The sequence below is a fragment of the Equus przewalskii genome, chromosome 3 (assembly GCF_037783145.1).
Source record: "Equus przewalskii isolate Varuska chromosome 3, EquPr2, whole genome shotgun sequence".
Classification (NCBI taxonomy): domain Eukaryota; kingdom Metazoa; phylum Chordata; class Mammalia; order Perissodactyla; family Equidae; genus Equus; species Equus przewalskii.
The window spans coordinates 53864816-53891086 of record NC_091833.1 but is presented as its reverse complement, the minus strand read 5'-3'; the positions used below and the strand labels follow the sequence as shown (position 1 = coordinate 53891086).

Below are 26271 nucleotides of genomic sequence, written 5' to 3'. Positions count from 1 at the left end.
AAACTAATATTTTTCTAAAATTTCTAATATTTTTATTTGTTGTATATTTAAAATTTTAATCTGTCTACAGTTCATTTTTGTGTATAATTTTAAGCTATCATCTAGTTTTTTAAAGATGGATCGCCAATTATGCAAGTATCATTTATTAAATAAAACATGCTTTCTGGTCTGTGACTTATATTAAGTTTCACATGTATTTTTAGATCTATTTTTATATTCCACTGATCTCTAACAGTATGGTAATAAACCAATTTATAGTAAATTTTACTATTGGTAAAGTAACTACTGTCCCTCTACTTAGTTTTTTAATTGAATTGAAATTCATGTAACATAAAATTAACCGTTTTAAAGTGAACAACTCAGTGTCATTTAGTTTATTCACAATGTTGTGCAGTCACCATCTCTACCTAGTTCCAAAACATTCCATCTCCCCAAAAGGAAAGCTGTGCCCATTAAGCACTTACTTCTCATTCCTCCCCCTCCCCAGCCACTGGCAACCACCAATCTGTATTCTGGTCTATGGGTTTATCTATTGATGGATATGTCATATAAATGGAATCATGCAATATGTGACCTTTTGGCTTCTTTCACTTAACATAGTGTTTTCATGTTTCATTTAGGTTGTAGCATATAGTCAGTACTTCATGCCTTTTTAAGACTGAATAATATTCCATTGTATAGGTGTACCACAATCCTACCACTGGTTTTAATTTTCAAAATTATCTTGGCTATTCTCAAACGTCAATTCTTCCATGTTAACTTTAATAATTTTGTCCTGTTTAGAAAGCAAAACAGAGAAAAGGGGGATTGTCTTTGGAATTTTGTTAAATTTATATATTAATAGGAGAGGATTGATATTTTTATGATATTGCATCTTTCCATCTGGGAATGTGATTTGGTCTACTCAAGTTATTTTTATGTTTTTAATTTAGATTTTTTTTTTTTGAGGAAGATTAGCCCTGAGCTAACATCTGCTGCCAATCCTCCTCTTTTTGCTGAGGAAGACTGGCCCTGAGCTAACATCCATGCCCATCTTCCTCTACTTTATATGTGGGATGCCTACCACAGCATGGCTTGCCAAGCGGTGCCATTTCCGCACCCGGGATCCGAACCAGTGAACCCCGGGCCGCCGAGAAGCGGAACGTGAGAACTTAACTGCTGCACCACCAGGCCGGCCCCCTTAATTTAGATTTTATAGATGTTTTTCTTCCTTAATTCTGTGCCCATTTTTGTGAATTTTGGTGCTGTTTTGAATGAGATTTTCCCCCCCAGTTTTTTATTTCTAACTACATATTGCTGATATAGAGAAAAACCTGCTAGATTCATGGTGAGTTTTTTGTTCTGGGTTTGAATATTAAAATATTTATCCTTCAGAGTCATGGTAGAGACAGCCTTGAATATACAGATTTACTTTCCCCAGTAGGTGGCAGTGTCTTATGAGTCAGTAAACATTGGGGATGAGACAGTTGGCTTCAGTGAAGCTGTCTTATTGCGGTTGTGGTTGAGATTGGTTGGTTGGTTTTATTTTGTTTTCGTGAATAGTAATAATATGTATCTGTGTGTATATATACTTTTGTTTTATATTTTGTGCCAGTGATTTGGGTACTTTTCTTAATTATTGCTTAATCAGCTTAATTTTATTAGCCACAATTTTTGGAGTAAACTTCTAAAAATTATACTACTGTATTTATCTTTTAACTCACATTTGCTGTGAATACAAAGGAGTAATTTCAACTTTGTACATTATTCCTTTTTTCTTTAGCACGAGAAGCCCTGCCAACATGGGACAAACAGATCCAGTCACTTTGTTTCCAAGTGAATAACCTTTTGGAGAAAATTAGTCAGACAGCACCAGAATGGACAGCACAAGCCATGGAAGCCCAGATGGCCCAGTGACTCCCTGCAGAACCTCTGTGCACACTACATCTTTTTCCTTGTTGTACAGATTGATTTCACTCTCTCTCCAAAGCATTTGCATCATGACCTTACGTATTTCCATTCCTTTTATGCTGGATTCTGTTTAAAGAAGACATTATCAGAGCAGGAAGTACAAGCATTTAAAAATACGTAGTTCCCATGTATTCAGGGTCTCTGTGCATCAAACTAAGATGTTTTGAAAGCTTTTTCTTTAAATGGAATAAGTGAAATATCTGTGGCTGAAAAGTTTGGGATTCGTGATAACTTTGTAGTCATGTAAAACTTAAGTGCTTTGTGCCTCTCCAAATGTGATTATTCTAATAAATGGAGAAGTGAGCCAAATAAAGTAGTACTTTGTTTTCAATTAGTAAACAGTGTTTTGTTCCTTTTTCCTTTCAGTTAGCAAATAATGATTTATACCATATGCTAGAAATGCAAAGATAAGCCATACTGCGTGTTCTGCAGGCATTCCCAGAGTCTCAGAGCCAGTAGACAGAAGTGTAAATCCTGTAGTCGTACCAAGTACTGGAGCACACGAGCAGGAGCTTGTCATTTGGCAGAGAGGGATCAGGGAAGGCTCCTTGGAGAGGGTTATTTCAACTTCGCTTTATAGAGAAAATGAGGAAAGGAATTTTTTTAAAAAGTTTGTGGGTGACTACCAGTTTGAGCTCCAGCGTGTGAAGAGCTTGGAAGTCGTCACTCCATCTTGACAAGAAAAAAGCTGAACAGGCTGAAAATCAATGGCTTTTCTTAGATCCACCAGAGAAGTGAGGTCACAGGGCAAAGCACCCCCGTACCCCCCCACTCCCCCCACCCTTCACCCCCCACCAAAACTGGAGAGACAGGCAAATAGAATCACAGTAGAGATCAGCTTGCCAGGAGCAGGATCTGCCTGAGCTAGTAACTGATATGGACAGTGAAATGGTAGCTTTGACAAATTACTAGAGGCTGAGTGTGGACTAGCTTGACAGTTAAAAATCCCTGAGGGCCCAGTCTAAGGGAGCCCCCCCGTTTTCTAGGATTTACCCCCAGGAACCCCACCAAGTTCTCGTAATTAAGATCAGGGATCCCCTTGTGTTTCAGGCAGGGCAGGGGAGGAGAAAGTACCTATTTGAAATACACCCAGAGCATTTTCCACGACAGCCTGCCTCCAAGGGAAACTACTTTACCAGAGCCTTACCTGACCTGGGGCAAAGGCAGTTAGACGGTTCCAGCCACCGTTAGTCTTCTCGTTCATAGAAGAGGAGGGAAAAAAGGCTAAGAAACACTTCCGAAGGTCATAGCCCAGGGACTGAGGCCAAGTAAAAACTAGATGTCAGATTATAGCATGCTTCCCAAATACCTTACCACCACCGCAACAGAGCTCCAGGACAGTATGAGTGGATTATGACTGCGAGCTGCAAGACAGGCTCATTAAGAAAGAATTCTTAGGAAAACAGCACAACAGGGAAGAAGAAAAACAACAAGGAAAATAGAGGAAACAGAAGCCTCTGCCACTTACCAGCTGCAGCAAACATTAAGTGCAGCCCAGCTCCTGTGTAGATTAATATAAATTCTTATACTGAAAGCCTAATTGCCTCAGTTCCTATTACCAGATACATCATGTTTGGCTTTCAACCAAAACACAACAAACCATGATAAAAAGCAAGAAAAAACACAGTTTGAAGAGACAAATGAAGCGTCAGAACCAGACTCAGATATGGCAGGGATGTTGGAATTATCAGAAATTATCAGGAACTTTTAAAACAACGATGATTAATTTGCTAAGGGCTCTAATAGAAAAATGAACAAAATTATGAGATTGACCCTTGACATTAACTAATGCCATAAAGACACTTTATTAAGAGCAAAGAAACAGAATCATGTTAGTAAAATCCTTTATTTGGTTTATATTTTAAATGTAATACAAAATTTATAAGCCAGAAAATATAATAATATGAAAGCAAGGAGAAACTAAGCTGGACCATTTAGCAAAACTAAAGGAATATTCATTTAAAATAAGTAAAAGTTTCTTTTTTTTTTACCCCATCGTTGTGATTAAACTCATCTATCATATTTCAGTTGCAAAAGGTAGAGAAGTACTCAAGCTGAAGAGGTGCCTGCTGATTTTAGGTGCTTCCATCAGAGCGCTTCACCTAGAAGGCATACACAAAGAATAGGTTGGAATTTTCTCAATCTACGTTTTTATTTATTTTTTTGAGGAAGATTAGCCCTGAGCTAACATCTGCTGCCAATCCTCTTTTTGCTGAGGAAGACTGGCGCTGAGCTAACATCCGTGCCCATCTTGCTCTACTTTATATGTAGGACGCCTGCCACAGCATGGCTTGCCAAGCGGGGCCATGTCCGCACCCAGGCTCTGAACCAGTGAACCACAGGCCACCAAAGCGGAACGTGCAAACTTAACTGCTGCACCACCAGGCCGGCCCAACTTTTTTATTTTTAATAAGCATGTAATTTTAGAATTTTATATTCACCAAAACGTTGCAAAGATAGTATAGAGAGTTCCCATATACTCTGCACCAGTTTCCCTATTGGTTAACATCTTACTATGGGAGGTTTGTCACTATAAATGAGCGAATGTTGATATATTATTACTAATCAAAATCTATATTTAGATTCCTCAGTTTTTACCTAACGTCCTTTTTCTGTCCCAGGATCCCATCCAGGACAGCACACACATGCAGAGTCGTCATGTTTCCCTAGGCTCCTCTAAACTGTGATGGTTTCTCAGACTTTCCTTGTTTTGAGTGACCTTAACAGTTTTGAGGAACTACTTGGGTATTTTGTAGAATGGGTCTCTGTTTGGGTTCGTCTAACGTTTTTCTCATGGTTAGACTGGAGCTCGGGGGTTTTGAGAGGAAGCCCACAAAGGCAAAGTGCCATTCTCATCCCATCATTTCAGCGGTCCCTGCTGTCAACATGACATCACTGATGATGTTAACTTTGATCACCTGGCTGAGGTAGTTTTTCCAGCTTTCTCCATTGTCAAGTTCCTTTCCCCTCCTTTTCATACCAGACTCTTTGAAAGGAAGTCACTATGCAAACCTACACTTAACGAGTGGGGAATTACGCTCCATCACCTTGAGGGAGGAGTATCTACATAAATTATTTGGAATTCTTCTGTACTTCTGGGAAATTTGTTCTACCCCATTTATTTATTTAATCATTTATTTATATCGGTATGTATTCATAGATATTTACTTTACACTTTGGGTTATAATCCAATACTACCTTATTTTGTTACTCAAATTTTTCCAGTATTGGCTATTGGGAGCTTTTTCAATTGGTTCCTATATCCTTTTGTCTCAATCTATTTTTTTTTTTTTAACATAAATCATGTTATTCTTTGATCCTTGTGTCTTAATTCTTCCATTTCAGGTATTTGTATATCTAAAGGTTTATTGTCATTGAATGATGGAGGGTCCAAGTTGATGAGCCAGAGTCAAGACCACAAAGCTATTTTACTTCAAACCAGTTCAAAGAAACAGTAAGATCATTTCTCTGAGGTTAAGAAAAAAAATAGTTCAGATGTCATGTTTCATTATTATGTATGTGTGAGTAGATATTTCATCCAAATTGTCTCATCTATCTGTTTAAATGAACAGTGTTGAAATGGTCTAACTCCACATCTTTGCTTCTGACCTCATCCTGTCCAGTCTGTGCTATATACCATTATCAGATTGGTTTTCCTAAAGTATAGCTCTATTTACTCCCTTACTTAAAGCCTCAGTAACTCCCCATTGCTTACCAAAAAGGAAGGCCAAATCATTAGCCTAGTGTTCGTGACATTGCATGCCAAAGCCCCCAACTCACTTTTTAAAATCTTTCAGTTCTCATTATTCTCCTACTTAGATCATATGTTCCCACCAAGTTGGACCTAAGCTGATAAAGATGTTTTCCCTTTTTTTGCCTCCTTAGTTTGCCTGATGTTGTTGCTGATTAGAAGCAACATGCATTTCTATTAATCAATCAAGATCACATCTTGTGTCACAGGTCTGTTTGCCCATTTGATCCATTTCCACCCTTGTCTGCTCTGCTCTGTGCCCTGGGAGGCTGACCTGGGGACCACAGGAATACTTTTCTGCCCTCCGCCCTCCTGGTGGGTTCAACCAAAGGGAAGCCCAGAAGGACATCGGAAAGTGAGGTCAGGGTAATTTTTCCCTTGACTCCTTCCTATCGTATGGGGTTGCCTCAGGCTGCTCTTGTCTCTCTATTGAGAGGTTATTGAGAGGTTACTGTTCCTCGCAAGGTGGGCTTCACACAGGTCTCTCCTTTGGGATTCACGTAACTGCTCCTTCCTCTCTTGCCTGAGGCCTAGGGGTGGTAACAGTTCAGTTGTTGCTAGCCCTGGTTGCTGTACCATCCCTTGTCATTTCCCTACACCTCACATCATAGTTGATTCCAACTCCTAGTGACCTTGTGTAGAGCAGAGCTGAACCTCGCATCTTCCAACACTATATCACACAATGCTCTGCTGCTATTCAGAGGGTTTTCACGCCCAGTTTTTTTTCCCCTGGGAAGTGGATGGCCAGAGTGGTCATGGTCAAGTCCTTCTTCCTAGTCTGTCTAGTCTGGAAGCTCTGCTGAAACCTGCCCACCATGGGTGACCCTACTGGTATTTGAAATACCGGTGGTATAGCTCCAGCATCACAGCAACACATAGCCGCCACAGTAGGGCAACCGACAGACGGGTGGTGTAGTTCCCTGACTGGGAATCAAACCCAGGCCATGGCAGTGAGAGCACCCAATCTTAACTGCTAGACCACAGGGCTGTGAGTACTCTTCATTAAATCCTTGGATTATCACAATTTCAGTGCTATTTCCCATTGTGACGCTGATACTTCCTCTTTAGAATCAAAAACCACTTCTTTCCAGAAACTTTCAGTTATGCATCTCACAGAATATGATCTTTTCTTCCTCTGAACATAAAATAGCACTTTGTTTAAAGGCATTAATTTATTTAAGCACTTCTCTAATCCCCTCTCTTTGAGTATAAAGTCTCTAAGGACAAGAGAACCAGCATATTTACTTTTGACTCCCACAGCACCTAGCAGTTCCTGCATAGCACTAGGTACTTGATACATTATTTGCTAAATAAATGCCTTTTTAATATGTATCTTCCAAGAGTTATTTTTGTTAACTTATACAGAGTTCTCATTCACTTGAGAAAGGAAGTGAGATATTGCAAAGAATGGAAAAATTGTTTTCTTTCCATACTTAAGATATATTCTAGACAAGACTGACAAAAATCATGTTGATGTCTACTTTACTACATCTTCAGTAATTAATTCTGAGACTCGTGGAAAAATTAGTTGGAAATGACTTGATCGAATTTCAGATGGCGAAATTCTATATCACATTTCCAAATATTTTGTATTCTGTATCCACTCTTTCCAAAGTTCACCCTCTCCAATAGGACTTATCTGTTTAACTTCACCTCATGATTGATAAATGCTTTATGCCACAATCAATCTAAATAATACATAATATATAATTTTCATTTGCTCTACTACTTTGTAATTTACCAGTGTCTTTTGTCAATTTGTCTTGGAAGGGAGCATGTGTACACTTCTTTTGTATCTCACCATACTCTGGTATTTTACAAGTTGTGAGTGCTTCATTTAATACACCAGCAGAATTTGGGAGAAGCCTAGAAAAGTCACTGTCCCTTTATTTACTAAAATATGGTTTCAAAAGATAGAGCTATTATTATGGACTGAATATTTGTGTCCCCCCAAAACTCACATATTGAAACCCTAACCCCCAATGTGATGGTTTTAGGAGGTGGGGCCTTTGGAAGATAATAGGTGAGGCCTCCTTGATGAGACTACTGTCCTCATAAGATCACTTTCTCTCCATCATTTGAGGACACAGCAAGAAGGTGGCCATCTGCAAGCTAGGATGAGAGCCCTCACTGAGGAACTGAATTGGCCCACATCTCTATCCTGGATTTCCCACCCTCCAGAACTGTGAGAAATACATTCCTCTTGCTTAAGCCACCCAGGCTGTGATGTTTTGTTATGGCAGCCCACACAAGCTAATATAGCTGTCTTCTCCATGAAAAGAAATCAAAATCAATCTTTATATTAAGATATTTGAAAGACTTAAAGAATTGTTATTATTGAATTATTATCCAAAATAATGCATCATTTACAAAGCCCTTAATTCTATTTCTAAAAAATCCATGGATGCTGGGACTTACCATTAATTTTTTTAGAACATATTCATCGCTCTCCTTCTGTTGATATCTCTCTTGATTTGGCAAAGAGAACACTGAGGACAGCAAAGGGTCACCATAAAGTCATCACAAATGGATCCCTGTTTGAAAATATAAAAAAAATAGAAATGTAAAATCCACTTATTTGAGAATTAACGCTTGTGGATTTTCAAGATGTTTTGAAGAGAAGTAGGAGGTGCTGATCCTTTGAATTCAGAGTTTGGATGGATACATTTAAGAAAATGTTAATTAATTTTTCCTATAACTCCTGTCTCTTTTTATGATATCAAATGTTTCCTATACTTTGTAATATTGAAAATAGAAGATATCCAACCAAACTATCAATATAAGAGTAAAATAGAGTTTCAGGAAGTAAAATCTCAAAATTCTTTTCTCCCACACCCCTTCCCTGTCTCAGGAAGCTTCTAAGAGGATGCCTCCACCAAAAGGGGGGAGGAAACCAAGAAAGAAGAAGAGACGGGATATAGGAAATAGGAGTCCAACACAGCTGAGAGGCTCATGCAATCTCCAGGGTCATGGTGAGGAGATCCCAGGGTGAGAGCTAAGCTCCAGGACTGGAGAGCAACTAGTTCAAAGAGTAGCAGGTCAGTGAGCGATTTCATCAAGAAGACGAAAATGGTAGAATCCTGATGTGTTGTTGAATGTGTTGAGAAGAGATTTAGAAAACTGGGAAGGAGTTTGGAGTTGAATTACTCATTGGTAAGTGGAAAACTCCTAATGAAAAAGGCAAGAGTTATTAATACTAGGAAAAACAAAGTTTAGCAGGAAAAGCAATCATAGGCCACTACATGACTCAGCTCTGAAGAGCAAACACAGGCATCAAAATGTAAGCACTGAATATGGATTTTATCAAAATGACATATAACTATAGCTCTTTCCTCTTCCTTTTGTTCTCTTTAGTAGTTTTAGATGTTCCCCAACTTATTTTCATCCTATTGGTGATTACCCTTTAATTTTTACCCACAACTTAAAATTATACTTATGCTGAGATTCATCCAAGTTGTTGGGTGTATCAATAGTTCATTCCTTTTTATTGCTGAGTAGTATTCAATTATATGGATATATCATAATTTGTTTATCCACTCACCTGCTGGGGGACGTTTGGGTTGTTTTTAGATTTTGCCTATTACAAGCAAAACTGCTCTGAATGTTTCTTGTCAAGTCTTGGCATGGATATGTATTTCCTTGGGTAAATATCTAGGAGTAGACTGGCTCGGTCAATTGGTAGGTATAGCTTTAACTTTTTTTTTTTTTGTGAGCAATATTTGCCCTGAGCTAACATCCATTGCCAATCTTCCTATTTTCTTTTTGTCTTGAGGAAGATTAGCCCTGAGCTAACGTCCGTGCCAGTCTTCTGCTTTGTATGTGGGATGCCTCCATAGCATGGCTAATGAGTGGAGGAGGTCCACACCTGGGGTCTGAACCCGTGAACCTCAGCCGCCGAAGCAGAGTGCACAAATTTACCCACTTGGCCACGGGGCCGGCCCCCATCTTTAACTTTTTAAGAAACTGCATTTTACATTCCCACCAGCGCTGCATGAGAGTTTCAGTTCCTCCATATTTGCCAACACTTAATGGAGTTTAGTCTGATTAATTTTAACCATTCTAGTAAGTGTGTAGTGGTATCTCATTGTGGTTTTAATTTGCATTTCTTCAATGACTAATGATGTTGAACATCTTTGTATGTGCTTATTTGCCATCTAAATATATTTTTTCTAATTTTATTTTATTGTGTTAGAAACACTTAACATGAGATGTACCCTTTTAACAAATTTTAAGTGTATGCAACACATTAACTTGGATGAATCTCAAAATAATTATACCAAGAGAAAGAAACTAGACAAAAGAGTGCACACTGTATTGTTCTATTATAGAAAACTGTAGAAAATGCAAACTAATCTATAGTCACAGAAAGCATGTCGGGGGTTACTTGGGGAAGAGGGGAGACGCAGGAAAGAAGGGTTACAAAGGGGTGTGAGTAAAGTTTTGGGGGTGATGAATGCGTTCACTATCTTGACTGTGAGGACGTTGTCATGGGTACATACGTATGTCTAAACTTACCGCTTATATACTTTAAATATATGTAGTCTATTGTAAGTCAGTTATAACTCAATAAGCTTGTTTTTATAAAAATGAAGAGAAAAATTTAATTTATTTATCAATGTCCAACAAGATAAGCTCTTTAGAGTGCCTTCATTTCTTCCTCTTCCATCCAATCTTCCAAATTTTGTAAAAACCAAATAAAGTTTTAGTTTCAGACTGTTACTAAATTTTCAAACTCCTAAGAAGCATTTAAAAAAATTATGTACTAAGCCTTTAAAAAACTTGCTAACTTTCATAATAAACAATGATAGCATAATAAATAAAAGAGCTCCCTCAAATCAGAAAGAAAAGACAAAGAACCCAATAAAACAATGAACAAGGGATATGTACAGATAATTTATATAAGAAATGCAAAAGCACAATAAATTTTCAAAAAGTTGCTTGATCTAACTAATAAGAATTAAACTAAAACAACAATGAAATACAATTTTTGCCTCTCTCATAGGCAAAATGTGAAAAAAATATTACCTAATACTGGCACACATATAATGTTAATGGACTATAATATACAATCTTTTTGGAGGAATATTTCACAGTATCTTTCACATTTTGAATGTGCATACCTTATGATCTATCAATCTAATCTAGGACACTGCTACAAAAATACCAGTGCACATGCAAAATCATATGCACAACTATTTAAACTGCAATATTATTTAACCTTTCATCAATAAGGAAATGATTAAGTAAATTAGCCATGTGATGGAATACTATGCAGACATTAAAAAGAATCTGTATTGCCAAAATATAGTGGGTCCACTGTATGTTAAGTGGAAAAAAGAAAACAAGTTACAGTATAGTATAATCCTCCCCTTTTTTTTTAAGGAAGATTAGCCCTGAGCTAGCATCTGCCGCCAATCCTCTGCTTTTTGCTGAGGAAGACTGGCTCTGAGCTGACATCAGTGCCCATCTTCCTCTACTTTATATGTGGGACACCTGCCACAGCATGGCTTCATAAGCCGTGTGTAGATCTGCACCCAGGATCCGAACTGGCAAACCCTGGACCACCGAAGCAGAACGTGCAAACTTAACGGCTGTGCCACTGGACAGACCCCTAATCTCGTTTTTTAAAAACAAAAATAAAACAAAAGAGCCCAGCAAAGCCAAAACCCCATGTGTGGATATCTATATCTATAGCTACATCTAATCTCTGTTTACATGCCTTATAGGCATAGAAAAAAACCTGAAAGAGATTTCACACTAAATTATTAATAAAGTTTATCACTGAGTAGTGGAATTGGGCATAAAGAGGTTAGATTTTCACTTCTTTATATACTTCTGTGTTTGAATCTGTCATAAAATTATCTATAACATTTATTATTTGGTAATTAAAAAATGAATAAATATTTTTAAATGAAAAAATAAAATAATTTCAATGAAATAAAATAAGTTCCTAAAATATTCTGCCTATTCATTTATTCCCTGTGATGGTTAATTTTATGTGTCAACTTGGCCAGGCTACAGTAACCAGATATTTGGCCAAACTCTATTCTAGATGTTTCTGTGAAAGTATTTTTAAGATGAGATTAGCATTTAAATCAGTAAACTTTGAGTGAAGCAGATTACCTTCATCCAATCAGTTGAAGGCCGTAATAGGAAAAGATTGACTTCCCCCGAGCAAAAAGGAATCCTGCCAGGAGGCTGCACTGGGACTCCGACTGCACCTCTGCCCAGCCTGCCAAACTACCCTGCTTTTTGGACTTGCCAGCCCCCACGATCAAATGAGCCAATTCCTTAAAATCTTTCTCTTTGCATATCTGTGTCTATCTATATCATCACCTGTGTCATCATCTATATCTATATTTATATCCATATCTACCTATATCATCATCCGTATCTCCTTCTGGTTTTGTTTCTCTGGAGAACCCTGACTAATACATTCTCCTGTTACATACAGTGATGCTTATGGTGGAACAGAGCATGCTCGCGTGGAAAGTTAGAATTGAATACTGACTCTACCACCAGTGCATATCTTTGGGTGAGTTACTCCACCTCTTAAAACTTTAAAGTCCTCTGGAAGATGTGGTGGACCTACCCACTTTACAGGGATGGTGCAAGGATCAAGTGAGGTAGCATATGTAAGGTATCTGGGGCATAATAGGTTCTGAATAATCCTCTTCCATTGTCTGACATATGTTGCAAATATGAGTTGTCTATTTTCTAGGGTTTTCAACAGAAACCCAGAAGGAGGTCACATAACTAGAGAATCTATTGCTACATCAACTGAATACAAGGTTGCACACGCTAGGAAACTCCTCCCCATGGCCTCCATGCTTATAACAACTATTTTGAATGCAGGTGCATATTTCAATGATACAATATTGTAAGAGACTCACAGGGATGCCATATCGGGTCCGGTAGAGGGTCCTCATCGCGACACTTGTTCCACAGAGACAGCATTCATTCATATCAGATGCAACTTGACACGCAAGGCACATGAAACAAAAGGTGCCACAGAAACCTGGACACACGAAACCAGAGGGAAAAGTTACTCCACTCTGCCCCCACTACAGTTGAAAGTTAGTTTGCTTTCATGAATTTCGACAGTCCAAACCATGAGGCCCTTGCCACATACCCTGCTGCTGAGTCCATCCTCAATGCTTTTGTTCAGTGTTGCAGCAGCTTCTCCTTTCTCCTCACCCAATCACTTCAGGAATGAACGCACCTTGGAAAGTATGTATGCTTTTTGTAGTGCTACCTTCATCCATTTATTGAATAATTCACTGAAAGTGAGCCATATTCCAGAGATTATCCTCAGTACTGACAATGCCTCTCTCTGAAGTCTGGTCGGGAAGTCAGGTAGTAGGAAAATTTCCCCAACACAAAGTTACTTAAGATGCCAAGGGGCCCCCCACAGAAATGGGAACTTCAAGGCTCAGAGACGGAAATGCTTCTTGATCCAAATATTGAAAGATAATTAGGAATTTTACAGGTGGACAAAAGGGAAAAGAGCCTCTTTGAGATAACTTGGAAAGTCTTGGCAATGGCTGGTGTTCATTCAATATGGCTGGAAGCCAGGGATGGGATGGGGATGAAGCCAGAGGATGAGGCAGGTTGGGGATGGGACGATGAAGAACTGTGAGTGCTCAGAGGTGGTTATGAAAGTCAGGAGGAACCACTGAAATACTGCAAGAAGGCTGAATTATTTGGTCAGATCTACAATTAAGAAACCCTGCCTTGAAGCAATTAAGCTCATATTAGAACTTATAATTCACTCACTGGTGGCCGGAAGATTAAAATGTTCATCTTTAGAGGGTTTTAGTAATGTAGTCTAATTATCCCTATGATTTGTAGATGTTGAACTAATGCCCTTAGATATGTAAGCCATCACCCCAGGGCATCCAGCAAGACAATGAGAGTGAATAACCAGACCCAACTATTCCATTTCCCAGGGAATGATTTCCCTCTATGTTTTTCACTGTAATTATCTACTCCATTCCAAATTTCAATTTCACTGGTACGTTAAAGGTTAATGTATTTTCTTTCCTTGTCTCAGAACACTATGCAGACTTGAGCAGGCAAATAAACTTCAGAGGAAATTTTTTTGTAGGCAGGTTTATTTGTTTCTTGGTTGGTGTCGAGAACAAAGTGCTTTGATCCTCTCTGACACCCCCATCGCGCCCCCAAACTTCCTTTCCCACGTTCACTTAGATCTCATAAAAAAAGAACAAAGCAGAGTCAGAGATATTTTTCCCAATGAGAAGCTAATTGCCTTTAGAATTCTTTATTCTCAGATATATAAAAAGCCTAAATGTACAAGTTACAATAATTCTTCTCTGAGCTCATGCTGAAACCATGGACAAAAACTCTCCGTGGTGCACTGGGCACAATATAACCAGAAAGTGAGTCTAATTTATGTGTGACAAGAAAAGTGTTCCATTTTTTTAAATCAAGTTAGACTTGAAATATCTCTTTTAATTTAATGTATGGTCTATTTATAATCATTAGGCCAGGACTGTTCATTGTTAGAATCATCAGCTTTTATACTGTTAAGCCCACAACTTATTTGAGGAGTAAGACTATTCTTTGAAGAGCTGGGGAAGCATCAACCTCTAATCAGCAGGGGCCTTTTTTCTGAACATCCTCGCTGCCTGACAGGCAGGTGCTCTGCAGTAGGTCAGGAACTTTTACTGTCCGTAAGGGAAGAACGGGGGAAGGTGTGGTCTTCAGTGATCCACCTCCCCCAGCTCAGGGGGCACTTTTCCCAGCACTTACAGACACCGCAGTCGCTGAAGCAGTCGCACATGCCTGTCTGCCAGTTGGAGGTTTGGGAAACAGGACCACTTCCAGGCTGAGTCACAATGACCACTGGCGCCGCAGTTTGCATTTTCGATGCAGGGTCTTAAATGGCTGTGATCTGAAAAGGAGAAAGTTGGTGTAAGTTGCCTCGAGGTTGCTCTTGGAAGCCTGTTTTGAGGCACTCTCTTTGCAGGTGAGTGAGGCAATTTAGATCAAGTCGCTTGTTTATCTTGGAAGAACACAATCTCTATCTCCACTTCCCAGAGGACTGGGGCCCCTGGGGGGAAGGAATTCACTGAACTGATTAAAGGAACAGATGCTTCTTTTGGAGCAAGAGAGTGGAAAAGGGTGGTTTGTACTGTTTTTAGACCTTGTATCCTAGTAACCACACACGACAGGGCAACAAATGACCAAAGTGTGATAAAGGTCAGAAGTAGCAAATGATGGAGAAGAGGCTTCTTTAAAATGGCCTCATGCAAAGGATGCTCAGTTATTTTGGATGAGGATAAAACCAGTTTAATTTTTTTTTATAAAGAATGAAGAAGCTTAAAAATGTTCTTTTAAATGTTTGTATCTGTTGAACATCATTACCATCAGAAAATAGCTCTAGGTACTTCCCTTCCCATTAGCAAGTGTAGTATGCAAGCATCATGTATTTTTTTAAGTTTTCATAAAATTATTATAAGTACAAAACAAAGAATACAAAATCTGGCTTTAAGCATTTTAAAAAACTTCTAAAATGAGAGACATTGAAAAGCCCTAAGGTTGAGAGAATAGCAAAAAGGGAAGAACAGATAATTCACAAAAGAACACATGAAAACGACCCTTAATGTATTAAAAAGAAAAGTTCAGATTCACTCAAGATTTAAGAAATGTAAATTAAACACTTGTCAGATTGGCAAAAATTAAAAAGTATGCACATTCTTTTGGCAAGGCTTTGACAAACAGGCACTCTAATATATTGCTAGTGGGAATGCAAACTGGTACAACCATTCTGTTGTTGGAAGGAATTTTGGCTTAACAAACTATGTATGCACTTACCATTGAACCCAGTGATCCCACTTCTAGAAATTTATCCTGAAGCTATACCTCCAACAATGCCAAAACACATATGCATGAGGTTATTCATAGCAGCATTGCTTTTGCAAAATATTGTAAATAATCCAGAAGCTTCTATATGGGAGAGTGTTTGAATAAACCATGGTACATCCACACAACAGAGTGTTACACAGCTATCAAAAAAAAAGGACGAGAACAATCTCTATAAACTCATATGGAATGATTTCCAGGATATACTGTTAAGTGAAAAAAGCAATGCACAAAAGAGTATCTATTGTAGGATATCCTTCATGTAAGAAATAAAGGGATACAGGAAAACATACTTGTATCTGTTCAATTGTGCAATAAGAATTACAGGAAGAATAAAGCAGAAACAACTGAAATTTGCTACGTTCCAAGTAAATGGGGGAAAGGTTGGGAGAATGGAAATGGAGTAGTAGGGATGGGGGTGACACTTCTCTAAGCATACCTTTTTGTATGGCTCTGACTCTTTGAACTGTGCTAATATTTCACATATCAAGTCAACCCATAAATGGATAATTAAAACCAACCGGATGGGGCCAGCCCAGTGGCATAGTGGTTAAGTTCGTGTGCTCTGCTACGGAGGCCCAGGGTTCATGAGTTTGAATCCCAGACACAGATGTACACATCGCTCGTCAAGCCATGCTGTGGAGGCATCCCACATGCAAAATAGAGGAAAATTGGCACAGATGTTAGCTCAGGGCCAATCTTCCTTGCCAAAAAATGTAATTAATTAATTAATTAAAAGATTTATTCTACTCACAGGTCATAAAGAGGGAAGCATGGCATGCCCAGAAGGTCACACAAAGTCACCCAAAAGCCTGAAGTTTGGTAACTGCAGGTAGGGATAGAGCAGAGCAAGGACCCCATGGGCAAATGCCTTTATTGAGGGTCATAAGTGAGGTAGCTTGTGGCATTCAGGAAACATTCTCACTGGGTAATTTGAAAGTACCTAGGTCAACACAGCAAGGAGGGATGGGTAAGATGGGGAGGTCCTGTTAAAGCTTATGAACACACATGTTGGGCTGAGTACTCAGAAATGGGCAATAACTAGATAAAAGTTCAAAACAAGAACTCAGGGAGCCATTGAGGCAACAAATAACAGCTTTACATTACATACACACACACGTTGATACAGATATTTGCATATACATAAACATACTTCCTAGGTCTGTCCATTGAGAGGATCTAGAAGTGACAACAACCCAGTATCAATGAGCACACCTTGTGCCCAAATCTTGGCTTCTACATACCATTTTCCTACAAAAAAGAACTAGAGTTCATTGGAGAAATGACTGACTCCAGGCCTGGGGCAGGGAAAGGACAAGAAGAGCCTGGAACATCTTGTGGGACCAAACAGTAAAAAAGGGCTCAAAAATGGATTAGAGACAGGACCTCAGGGCCAACTTGATGGCTCTCTCAATGGCCAAATCTAAGACATTTTGATCAACAAAAGAATGGTAATAATGGATTATACGTCATCAACTAAAATAAGTTTCCATGATTCCATACTGATGTAAATAAAAGAATAAATTTTAAAATGAGGGAGAAAGGATAATGCTTTTTATGGTAGAATTCCTATTAATGAATGTAGAAGAAATGATGGAAATACAAGATCACCATTTGGCAAACACCACAGTAATATTTGTTGTAGGTAAGACTCATGGATGGACGCTAAAATTAGTAGGTTTTGAAAGTATGATGAGAAACAAGATATTTACATGGTCTCGAAGTATCTCCCCACAGGTTACTTACTAATTACAAAGGGGAAAACAGCAACTTTATAGTGGAGAAACCTGGCAGACACTATCTTAGCCAAGTGATCAAAGTTAATATTACCAGTAATGGAACATATCAACATCATGTGCCTCTTCATTATTATGCACTGAAGGACACAACATCCCTTCTGTGTTATTCCTGTCAAAAATGCATAATCAGGATCTAATCACAAGAAAGTATCAGACAAACACAAAGGGAGGGATATATTGCAATATAACTGGCCGATACTCTTTAAAAGTGTCAAGATCATGAAAGACAAATAAAGACTGAGGAAATACTCCAGATGGAAGGAGACTAAGGAGACATGGCAACCAAATGCAATTTGGGATCCTGAAATGACTCCTGAACAGAAAAGAGACTGTCAGTGCTCTCGAGCCAGAGACCATGAAGAACACATCTGTAGTTGAACAAGTTGGATTCATTACTTGTTGTAGCAAGGGAGAAGGCACACTCTGGGGGAACTTCGGGGTGTCTCAGTCAGAGGATGGTAGAAAAGACTTTTCACAGGATTTAGGCTTTGGTTGGGTGATTTGGAGGAGGATCAAGGAAGTAGAGATGCTCCAGAAAGTGGAGTCGATTCTATAGTTGGTTGCATTAATAAATCTTAGCTATAGAGAGGGCTCACTATAGGGAGGTAACGCGGCAGTGGGTAAAACAGCAGCAGTCTCTCATGCTAGCCAGGAAAGGGAAGTGTTTGGTCTTTTGTGACTTAGATAATGTTTAAACTTCATCTGAGTTCAAATATCATTATGGAGTGCCAGTGTTTTTATCTTGATGGTCAGGGTCACAGAGTAGCCTTATCTGATGTTGATGCTCTGTGAAACCATTTGTGTGCAAGAGGAGAACGTCAAGACCCGGTGTGATCACCAACATGGATGGACCTTGAGGGCATCATGCTAAGTGAAATAACTCAGACAGAGAAAGACAAATACGTGTGATCTCACTAATACGTAGAATCTAAAACAAAACAGAACAAAACAAGCACTGAGCTCATCGATAACAGAGAACAGAATGGTGGTTGCCAGACTCGGGGAGCTGGGGGTGGCTGAAATGGGTGAAGGTGGTCAGAAGGTACCAACTTCCGGTTACAAAATAAATAAGTCCTGGGGGTGTAAGGTACCGCATGGTGACTGTAGTTAATAATACTGTATTGTATATTTGAAAGTTGCTACAAGAGTCGATCTTAGAAGTTCTCATCACAAGAAAAAAAGTTTGGGCTGGCCCGGCGGCACAACGGTTAAGTGTGCACGTTCCGCTTTGGTGGCCCAGGGTTCACCAGTTCGGACCCCAGGTGCAGACCTATGCACTGCTTGTCAAGCCATGCTGTGGCAGGTGTCCCACATATAAAAAAGTAGAGGAAGATAGGCACGGATGTAAGCTCAAGGCTAGTCTTCCTCAGCAAAAAGCGGAGGGTTGGCGGTAGATGTCAGTCCAGGGCTCATCTTCTTCAAAAAAAGGAAAAATGTTTGTAACTCTGTGTGGTCATGGATGTTAGCTAAACATTGTGGTGATCATTTTGCAATATATACAAATATTGCATTACTATGTGGTAGTACTCCTGAAACTAATATATTATATGTCAATTATATCTCAATGGAAAAAAACCCAAACAAAACCCTGGTGTGAGCACCAGGCCAGCTTGCAGCAACACCAAAGCCTCGCACATATCTCCAGGCCAGCTCCTGATGGCCAGGGCTGCTCTTTTCTTTCTCAGGACATTGGTGGAACAATTGGTAAAATTTGAATAACATATGTAGATTAATTAGTTAGTAGTTTATCAACATTAAATTCTTGGTTTCACTATTTGTAGTGTGGTTATATAAGACATTAAGAATTAGGGGAGCCGGCCCGGTGGCACAGCAGTTAAGTGCACACGTTCGGCTTCGGCAGCCCAGGGTTTGTTGGTTTGGATCCCGTGTGCGGACATGGCACCTCTTGGCAAGCCATGCTGTGGTAGGCGTCTCACATATAAAGTAGAGGAAGATGGGCACGGATGTTAGCTCAGGGCCAGTCTTCCTCAGGAAAAAGAGGAGGATTGGCAGCAGATGTTAGCTCAGGGCTAATCCTCCTCCTCCTCCTCCTCAAAAAAAAAAAAAAAGACAAAGAATTAGGAAAACTAGGTGAAGGGTATATGGGAACTCTGTGTGCTGTTTTTTTTTTATAGCTTTATTGAGATATATTTTACATACCACAAAATTCACTCATTTAAGATGTACAGGTCAGCGATTTTAGTATATTCACTGCTGCACATCCATGACCATAATCTAATTTTTGAATATTTTAGCACATTCCCCTAAAACACCCCCATTTCTCCTCACCTCCCCTAGCTCCAAACAACCTCTAATCTGCTTTCTGTCTCTATTGGTTTACTTATTCTAGACATTCATTCCTTCACTTACCATAATATTTTTTAAGGTTCATCCATGTTGTAGAATGTATCAGTACTTTTTCATGGCTGAATAATATTCCATTGTATGGATATACCATTTTGTGTTTATCCATTTATCAGTTGATGGACATTTAAGTTGTTTCCACTCTTTGGTTATCATGAATAATGCTCCTGTTTGTGTCCAGGTTGTTGTGTGGACATTTGTTTCATTTCACTTGGGCATATACCTAGAGGTGGAATTGCTGGGTCGAAATGGTAACTTTCTGTTCAGCATTTTGGAAGGCTAGTGTGCTCACCACTATACTACCAAGGCCATGCTTAGCATTTTGAAGAACTGCTTCAAACTGTTTTCCAAGACCACTGTGTTTTGTGTGAAGTTTCCAATTTCTCCGCATCCTGGCCAACATCTTTTACTTGCTGTCTGTGTGCTAATTTTACATTTTTAATAAATCTAAAATTATTTTTTTAAAACACAAAACGAAACAAAAAGGAATATGGGAAGAGGCGAGCCTCATAGGATTTAGAGTGAAAACTACAAAAATAATGTTAAAAACGCTGTAAAAATACATTCCCCAATCCAAGTAGTACACAATGTAAATAAAGCCATTATAATATTTTTGAACCGTGGGTGCATTTCCCCCTTATAATTCTTAGGCAATATTCTAAAGAAATTTCTCTTTTTTATATAAAATACCATAAAGTGCATTCAGAGTACTTGAAAGTTATTTTAAATTTATTAGGTTTGCTCTTTGATTTACACGGAAGCGGTTTTTGGTTTTGATTTTTGCCTTATTTTTAAAGAGGTACCATGACGGCCTTTTACTGCTCTTTTACAACACAAGAGAGAGGCGAACCATTGCCGATGTCACAAAACAACGCGAAAGAAGGTTCTAGGAAACCAACACAAAACCAGGGGCCTGAGCACTCCCGGCGCGCAGCGTTCGCGGGCGTCCGCGTGGGGAGGAGGAGCCTGGCCTGCAGGGTAGAATCGCCGGGTGATGGAGCGACGGGAACCGAGCGCGCCGTGCTCCGGCTCCCTTCCAGGGTGCAGGGTCAAGGAGGCGGAGACCCGGCAGGACCGAGTGTGCGGGGAGGGGCGGGTCGGCGTCAGGGGGAGTCGAGCTGTCAACCCCTGTGCTGGTGAGCAGCCTCCGGTTCTCCTTGGAGCGCGGAGAGCCTAGCTGCCCCCGTTTAGGTGCACGGGGTAGGGGCGGCCTCCCCGGATGCGGGGGCCGGCGGAGGGCGCGGTGGGCTTCTCATCGGCTCCGACCGCTAGGCGCTCAGGTTGGTGACGGCGAGCGGCGGCGGGGCGCGGGAGGTGTCTTCCCACGGGCACCCGCGTCCCGCCGTCCGCTCACGTCTCCGCTGTGCCCGGGACCGTCCAGGGCAGCCGGCGCCGAGCCCACGGGCAGGGTCGGCGCGATCAGGGGCCGGCCAGCGCCAGGGGGCTGCCCGCGGGGCCGCGGCGCCGGGAGCCGGGCTGGTCCACCGTCGGACGCGGCGGGACCCCCTGGCCGCCGGGCGCGCGGCGGGCGGGACGCGCGGGGAACGGGGGCGGGCGGGCAGGTCGGGGACACGGTGGGGCGCCGCTCCCTCCCCGCACCTGCCCGCCCGCCCGCCGCGCGCCCAGTCTCGCCAGCCGTTCACAGGTTTAAAAAAGTTTTCAGATGGTGTGGGCTGCGCAGCTTACTTCTGATGGGGAAGTAAGACAGAAACTATCACTTCCCGACCGATTTTTACACCTGTTAGTGGGCCCTAGATTCTATTTCTGGGGCAAATGCCCATTTCCCTTCTTAATCGGAAGCTACGTGGGAACCACTTAAGCAATGGCCATTCTTCCCAGGACGCCTTCAGATGGCCAGACATACTAGCGTCCAGTTCTTCCCCAGATCCCAAACTCCAATTCTAAAATGATAGAAACCATAGTTTTGGGTGATGACTTCCCATATTTGGGGCCCAGGAAGAAGAGGCATTTCAGGAAATGCTAAAATAAGTGTATATTTCAAAATTTCCTTTAAAAAGTCAAATACCAGAAAAAGTTATGAAAGACTATACAACAGAATGCTGGGTGGTTATCTCTGGGTTTGATATTTGGCTGATAGATATTTTTTACTTTTATCTTTATAATTTTGTGTATTGTCTGAAAAAATCTTTTACAGTTAACATTATTCCTTTTATAATCAATACAAGAAATACTCATTTTGGAAACAAAAAGCAGATTCAGTGACTAAAACAAAAAGTAAAGACGTCATGCTGATTATCCTAAAGCTGTTTGTATTTTCTTTTTTTCCCTTAGCCCCTAGCCAAGGCCTGGCACCCAGTTGGTATCTCAATAAATACCAGCTAAGTGATTGAATGAATATCCTTTCCACAGTCTCTGTCAGAGGAAGAACATGTTCATTTAACTGACTTATTTTTCAGGTCTCCGCTGTGATTTTTAATATAATGACAGCAATGTGAAGATTTCAGAATAAAAACTTCCTGCAATTATAGAATCATCCTTTGCTTCGCCTGCCTGGCCTCGCTCACTGTAACGCTGTATGGATTTGTGTATTCAGATAGGCTGCTGTTAGCCCTCATAGCAGTTTCAGACCTGAGCATTCTCTGAGTGCCTTTGAAGTCGGGTCAACAGTAATCTGTCTATTCTGTAGCAAGCAGCTTCATCCGAAATATCCATGTGCTGACCGCCAGTTACTTTGTATGGAAATGTCGATGCGAATAACCAAGAATCAATCTATAGATAAGAAAGATACTGAATGAGCTAATGCTGAGGACTAGCCCAGAAGTTGTTATCTTCCCTGGGGAAGAAAGTGGTCGGGAAAGTGTGGTTTATGGCAGGGTTATATACCATTTCGGAGCAAAGAACATACATCAAGCATGACGGGAATACAATTTTTTTCCCCCCCAGAGTCACCAGGAAATGTGTTGTTGCAGTTTAGCACACTCACAGCAGGTCAACTTGACCTTGGTTCTCTGGAAAGAAAAGCTTATCTTCAAAGAAGTCCTGGTATTGGCGTCAGAGAAGTGAGACCTGAATCCCTATCTTTAAAGAGTGCATTCTTTGCTTTGGGAAAATGCTGGAAGCAGATGTGCAATGCATGTTCTGTGGGCTATAAGTCAGGCTGCTCCGGGAAAAACAAGTTTTAGGCCAAATCAGATTTAAACCGGAACGGCTTGCCTGTATACTTCAACATGTGAAAATTTATTATTGTTATTTTCATCAAAAGTTTATTTCCGTAGCGTAGTGGCTTGAACAGTCTTCAGCCCAACAGTCAAAGCTCTAGGTTTCCGTTTCTTTCACTACTTCCAACTTCCTCTTTGAATATGGGAAATTGTGGGGGCCCGGACGCTTTTTATAAACTTACACACAGGGAACTGAGCAGAGCGTGGGGCCCTGGGAGGTTTCTCACGCGGTTAGGAGTTATTAGTCTCTGGTGAAGGGTACCTACAGTGGTGGGGAAGGCTGCTATACCCAGCCCGGCCCAGCCCAGCCCAGCCCAGCCCAGCCGAACTAGAGGAACCAGCGTCCCAAACTTCCGTCTGACCAATTTAGCTTCTTCTGGAAAGGGTCTTGTAACCTCTCACGTGAGATTTCTTACTCGGGGAAAGATAGCTTGATAGTTATAAACTGAGAGGAGGAAGCAAACGTGCTCACTGTTACGCAGCTCTCCGGTTAAATATCAGTTCAAAATTCCGGGAATCCTTTAAGTTGCAACAAAATATAAAACAGAAAGGAATGCTGAATGTCCCAACAAGTGCAATTCTCTTTGCTTCAGGCGTGAAGCATCCAATAGTTTTAACCTTAGGCATTTGAGGTGAGAGATCCACAGTAGGAGCGGGGGACAGATAACAAACAACTTCCCTGAAATCTCTTTAGTGCCAAGTGATGTTTCTAAGAATTTCTTGGGCCTTATCTGCAATCCTGTCTCACCTATTCAGTGGTCCTCAAACCTGACTGTGCATAAAAGCCACGGAGAGCATGCAGATTCCTGGGCACTATCCTCCACGATTGTGATTTAGATGGGACGGGCTGGGGTCCAGGAAACCGCCGCTCCTATGCCATAGGGTGGTACCAAGTGAAGTAGAGAAAGGTGGCACTTCTGTGTAGACACAGCTTGGTGAGAATGAGAAAAATGGTTTTCCTTTCTCCTGGTAGATGCAACCTGTGCCAGGGCCTCCGACATGTCCCAGGGGCACAGGCTGAACTAGTCCTGCTTGCCCCTTCTCTGCCTGCCCACACAGAGCCCTGGTATCCCAGGAGATTCCAATGCCGGAGGCTTTGCACAGCACACCTTGTAACCCATGGCCCTGGGCTTTTTAATTTCTTTTCTGTTATGAGTACTACAGATGCAATGCAATTCAGCAAACATTTATCGGGCGCCCAATGTGTGTAAAAGCCTGTGTTAGGTTTGGTAGGGGTTAGGAGACATCTGCAAGTCCCTCTCCACGGCCGGTAGCTCTGCCCGTCGCTGAGAGACCACACAGCTGTTTCATTTCCTGCCATCTTTGATCCCACAGGAGCAGAGAGTGATGAAAAAAGTTGCCGGGGGACCACTCAGGAAGAAGGAAAAATGGAGGCAGGAGAAATTGCAATGGAAATCTTGGTGGATGAGCTTTGAAGAATGACATTATGACTCCTTTCTTTTCTTTTTCTTTTGGTGAGGAAGATTTGTCCTGAGCTCACATCTATGCCAATTTTCCTCTATTTTTTTTATGTGAGATGCATCCAAAGCATGGCTGATGAGTGGTGTAGATCCGTGCCCAAGATCTGAACCTGTGAACCCAGGCCGCCAGAGCAGAGCGCGGAACTTTAACCACCCGGCCACGTTGCCAGGCCCACAACTCCTTTCTTTAGAAGCTTCCTTTCATGGAATGGCCTCAATGCCAGGAAACTTTGTAGGTTTTGGCTCACATTTTAAATATCCTAACTTTATACGTTAGTCTTAGTTAGAACTAAACTTATGTCTGTCTCCTCTGCCTTGGAATACCTCACTTTTGAGGAAGCTTAATAATATTTATTAATATTAATCAGTCTGAGTACTAAATCCATTGCTTGCATTTTCCTCTTCTGTCTAGTGTTTATTGATGTTACATTTTAATGTTTTTGCTTTGATGGAAACATTTCCATTTCTTACTCTCTTATTTCATAAGCTATCGAATGTGAGATGAGAAGGGTAACCCCTTTCTTTATGGACATAAATGAAACCCCAGAATTTAATTTGGAAACATTTTAGTCTGTTTTTCTTTCTTTCACACTGAAAATTCAAGGATTCTCATGATCCCTTAGCTAAATCTACAAAATCCCATCTCTTGTTTCTAAACATTTCAAGTGGACAAAATCAAGTGACATATTTTCAAAGCACAAACAAATTAGACCAGCACAAGTAAACGTTCGTATGTATCGAAATAAAGAAAGAAATTAATGATCAAGTTAGTAAGCACAATACCGCATATGTATTTCCTGCTGAAAGCAGTAGTTCAGAGGATTCAAGGCTATCTTACACTACCGTGAAAAACGTGGCACCTAACACATTTGGCATATACTTGTTGAACTTGACTAAATTTAAAGCAATTAGATAAGAAAACATTGGTCTTTCAGCTGAAGCTCAAAACACAGCATGTTAGAAATAAAAACAAGAAAATCAAATACTTTTAAAGAAAACCTTTTTTTTTTTTTTTCAGTGCTAAGATAAGCTTTTAAAGAAGGGCACAATTTTAAAGTACTTACAGTTAAGAAACAGGTCCCGAGTAAGAAGTATCTTGTGGTTTGGGAGACAATCACACTAGACGTGAAAGATAACTGAAGGGGAGAAGAAGTGAGTTTGCATTTCTGTATGCAGGGTAAAGAACAGATTCACGGGTTTTTATTGGCCAGTGTAACTGAGATAGAAATGTTTTCGAGATAAGTTTCTATTCTCTTGAAAATGAAAGTGATTCTTGCCAGAAAAAGTATGTGCCTTCTACGTTGTGCTAGGTGCACTCATGTATCTTTTTAGGGGGGAAGAGATTTGATTCGTTAGATAGTTTGATTGGTTTTACATGCCTGGCAGAGCTTACCAATTTAAAAAATTTACTTTCTCCCTTTAATACACTAAGTAATTATGACTTAGTGTCTATTTCTTGCCATCTTTGGTTGAGGAGCTTGTAGACAGTATTTGGGAGAAAACAGGCTGTCTGGAATTCCATACCTAATCAGCCATTTCTCCTTTTTTTTTCTTTGCCTCCTGCTTCTTTGAACTCCTCTGTTTTCAAGCATTGATTAAATGCTTACTAAGTGTTAGGCACCGTTCTAAATGCTTTGCATGTATTAACTTATTGAATTCTCCCCACAATTCTGTGGGGTAGGTACAATTATTACTCCCGTGTGACTGGCGAGGAGACTGAGTCACAGCAACATTAAGTGGCTAGTAGGTGGCAGGTAGCAATTGGCTGAAACGGGACTCTCGTCTGTGCTCTCCGGCGCCTGCACGGCGTGCTGCCTCACATTCTCACCATCTGGTCCTGACACCAGCCTTACTCTGCTGGG

General features: G+C 40.6%; 2 protein-coding genes and 1 long non-coding RNA gene across 6 annotated transcripts in view; 1 reads left to right on the top strand and 2 right to left on the bottom strand.

Annotated features, from left to right (window-relative positions):
• The window catches only part of COPS4 (COP9 signalosome subunit 4), a 46177-nt gene extending 43888 nt beyond the window's left edge, over positions 1–2289 (top strand). For 3 of the 4 annotated variants that reach the window (XM_070614477.1, XM_070614478.1, XM_070614475.1), the window contains one exon: positions 1763–2289. In XM_070614477.1, coding sequence (XP_070470578.1) covers positions 1763–1896 — 134 coding nt within the window. In that variant the 3' untranslated portion in view covers positions 1897–2289. The remainder of the gene's footprint in view (positions 1–1762) is intronic. The other variant, XM_070614479.1, reaches the window with a different exon arrangement.
• LOC139082541 (uncharacterized) lies at positions 904–3305 on the bottom strand. The gene is made up of 2 exons (XR_011538634.1): positions 3098–3305; positions 904–2647 (listed from the first exon to the last, which is right to left on the bottom strand). It is a non-coding gene; the product is annotated as an uncharacterized lncRNA (long non-coding RNA).
• Positions 3306–3777: 472 nt separating this feature from the next.
• LOC103541572 (placenta associated 8) lies at positions 3778–25700 on the bottom strand. The gene is made up of 5 exons (XM_008508408.2): positions 25474–25700; positions 14474–14615; positions 12595–12719; positions 8120–8235; positions 3778–4052 (listed from the first exon to the last, which is right to left on the bottom strand). Exons 2-4 carry the CDS (start codon positions 14583–14585, stop codon positions 8131–8133), a joined length of 342 nt encoding a protein of 113 aa, XP_008506630.1. The 5' UTR covers positions 14586–14615; positions 25474–25700; the 3' UTR covers positions 3778–4052; positions 8120–8130.
• Positions 25701–26271: the final 571 nt, after the last annotated feature.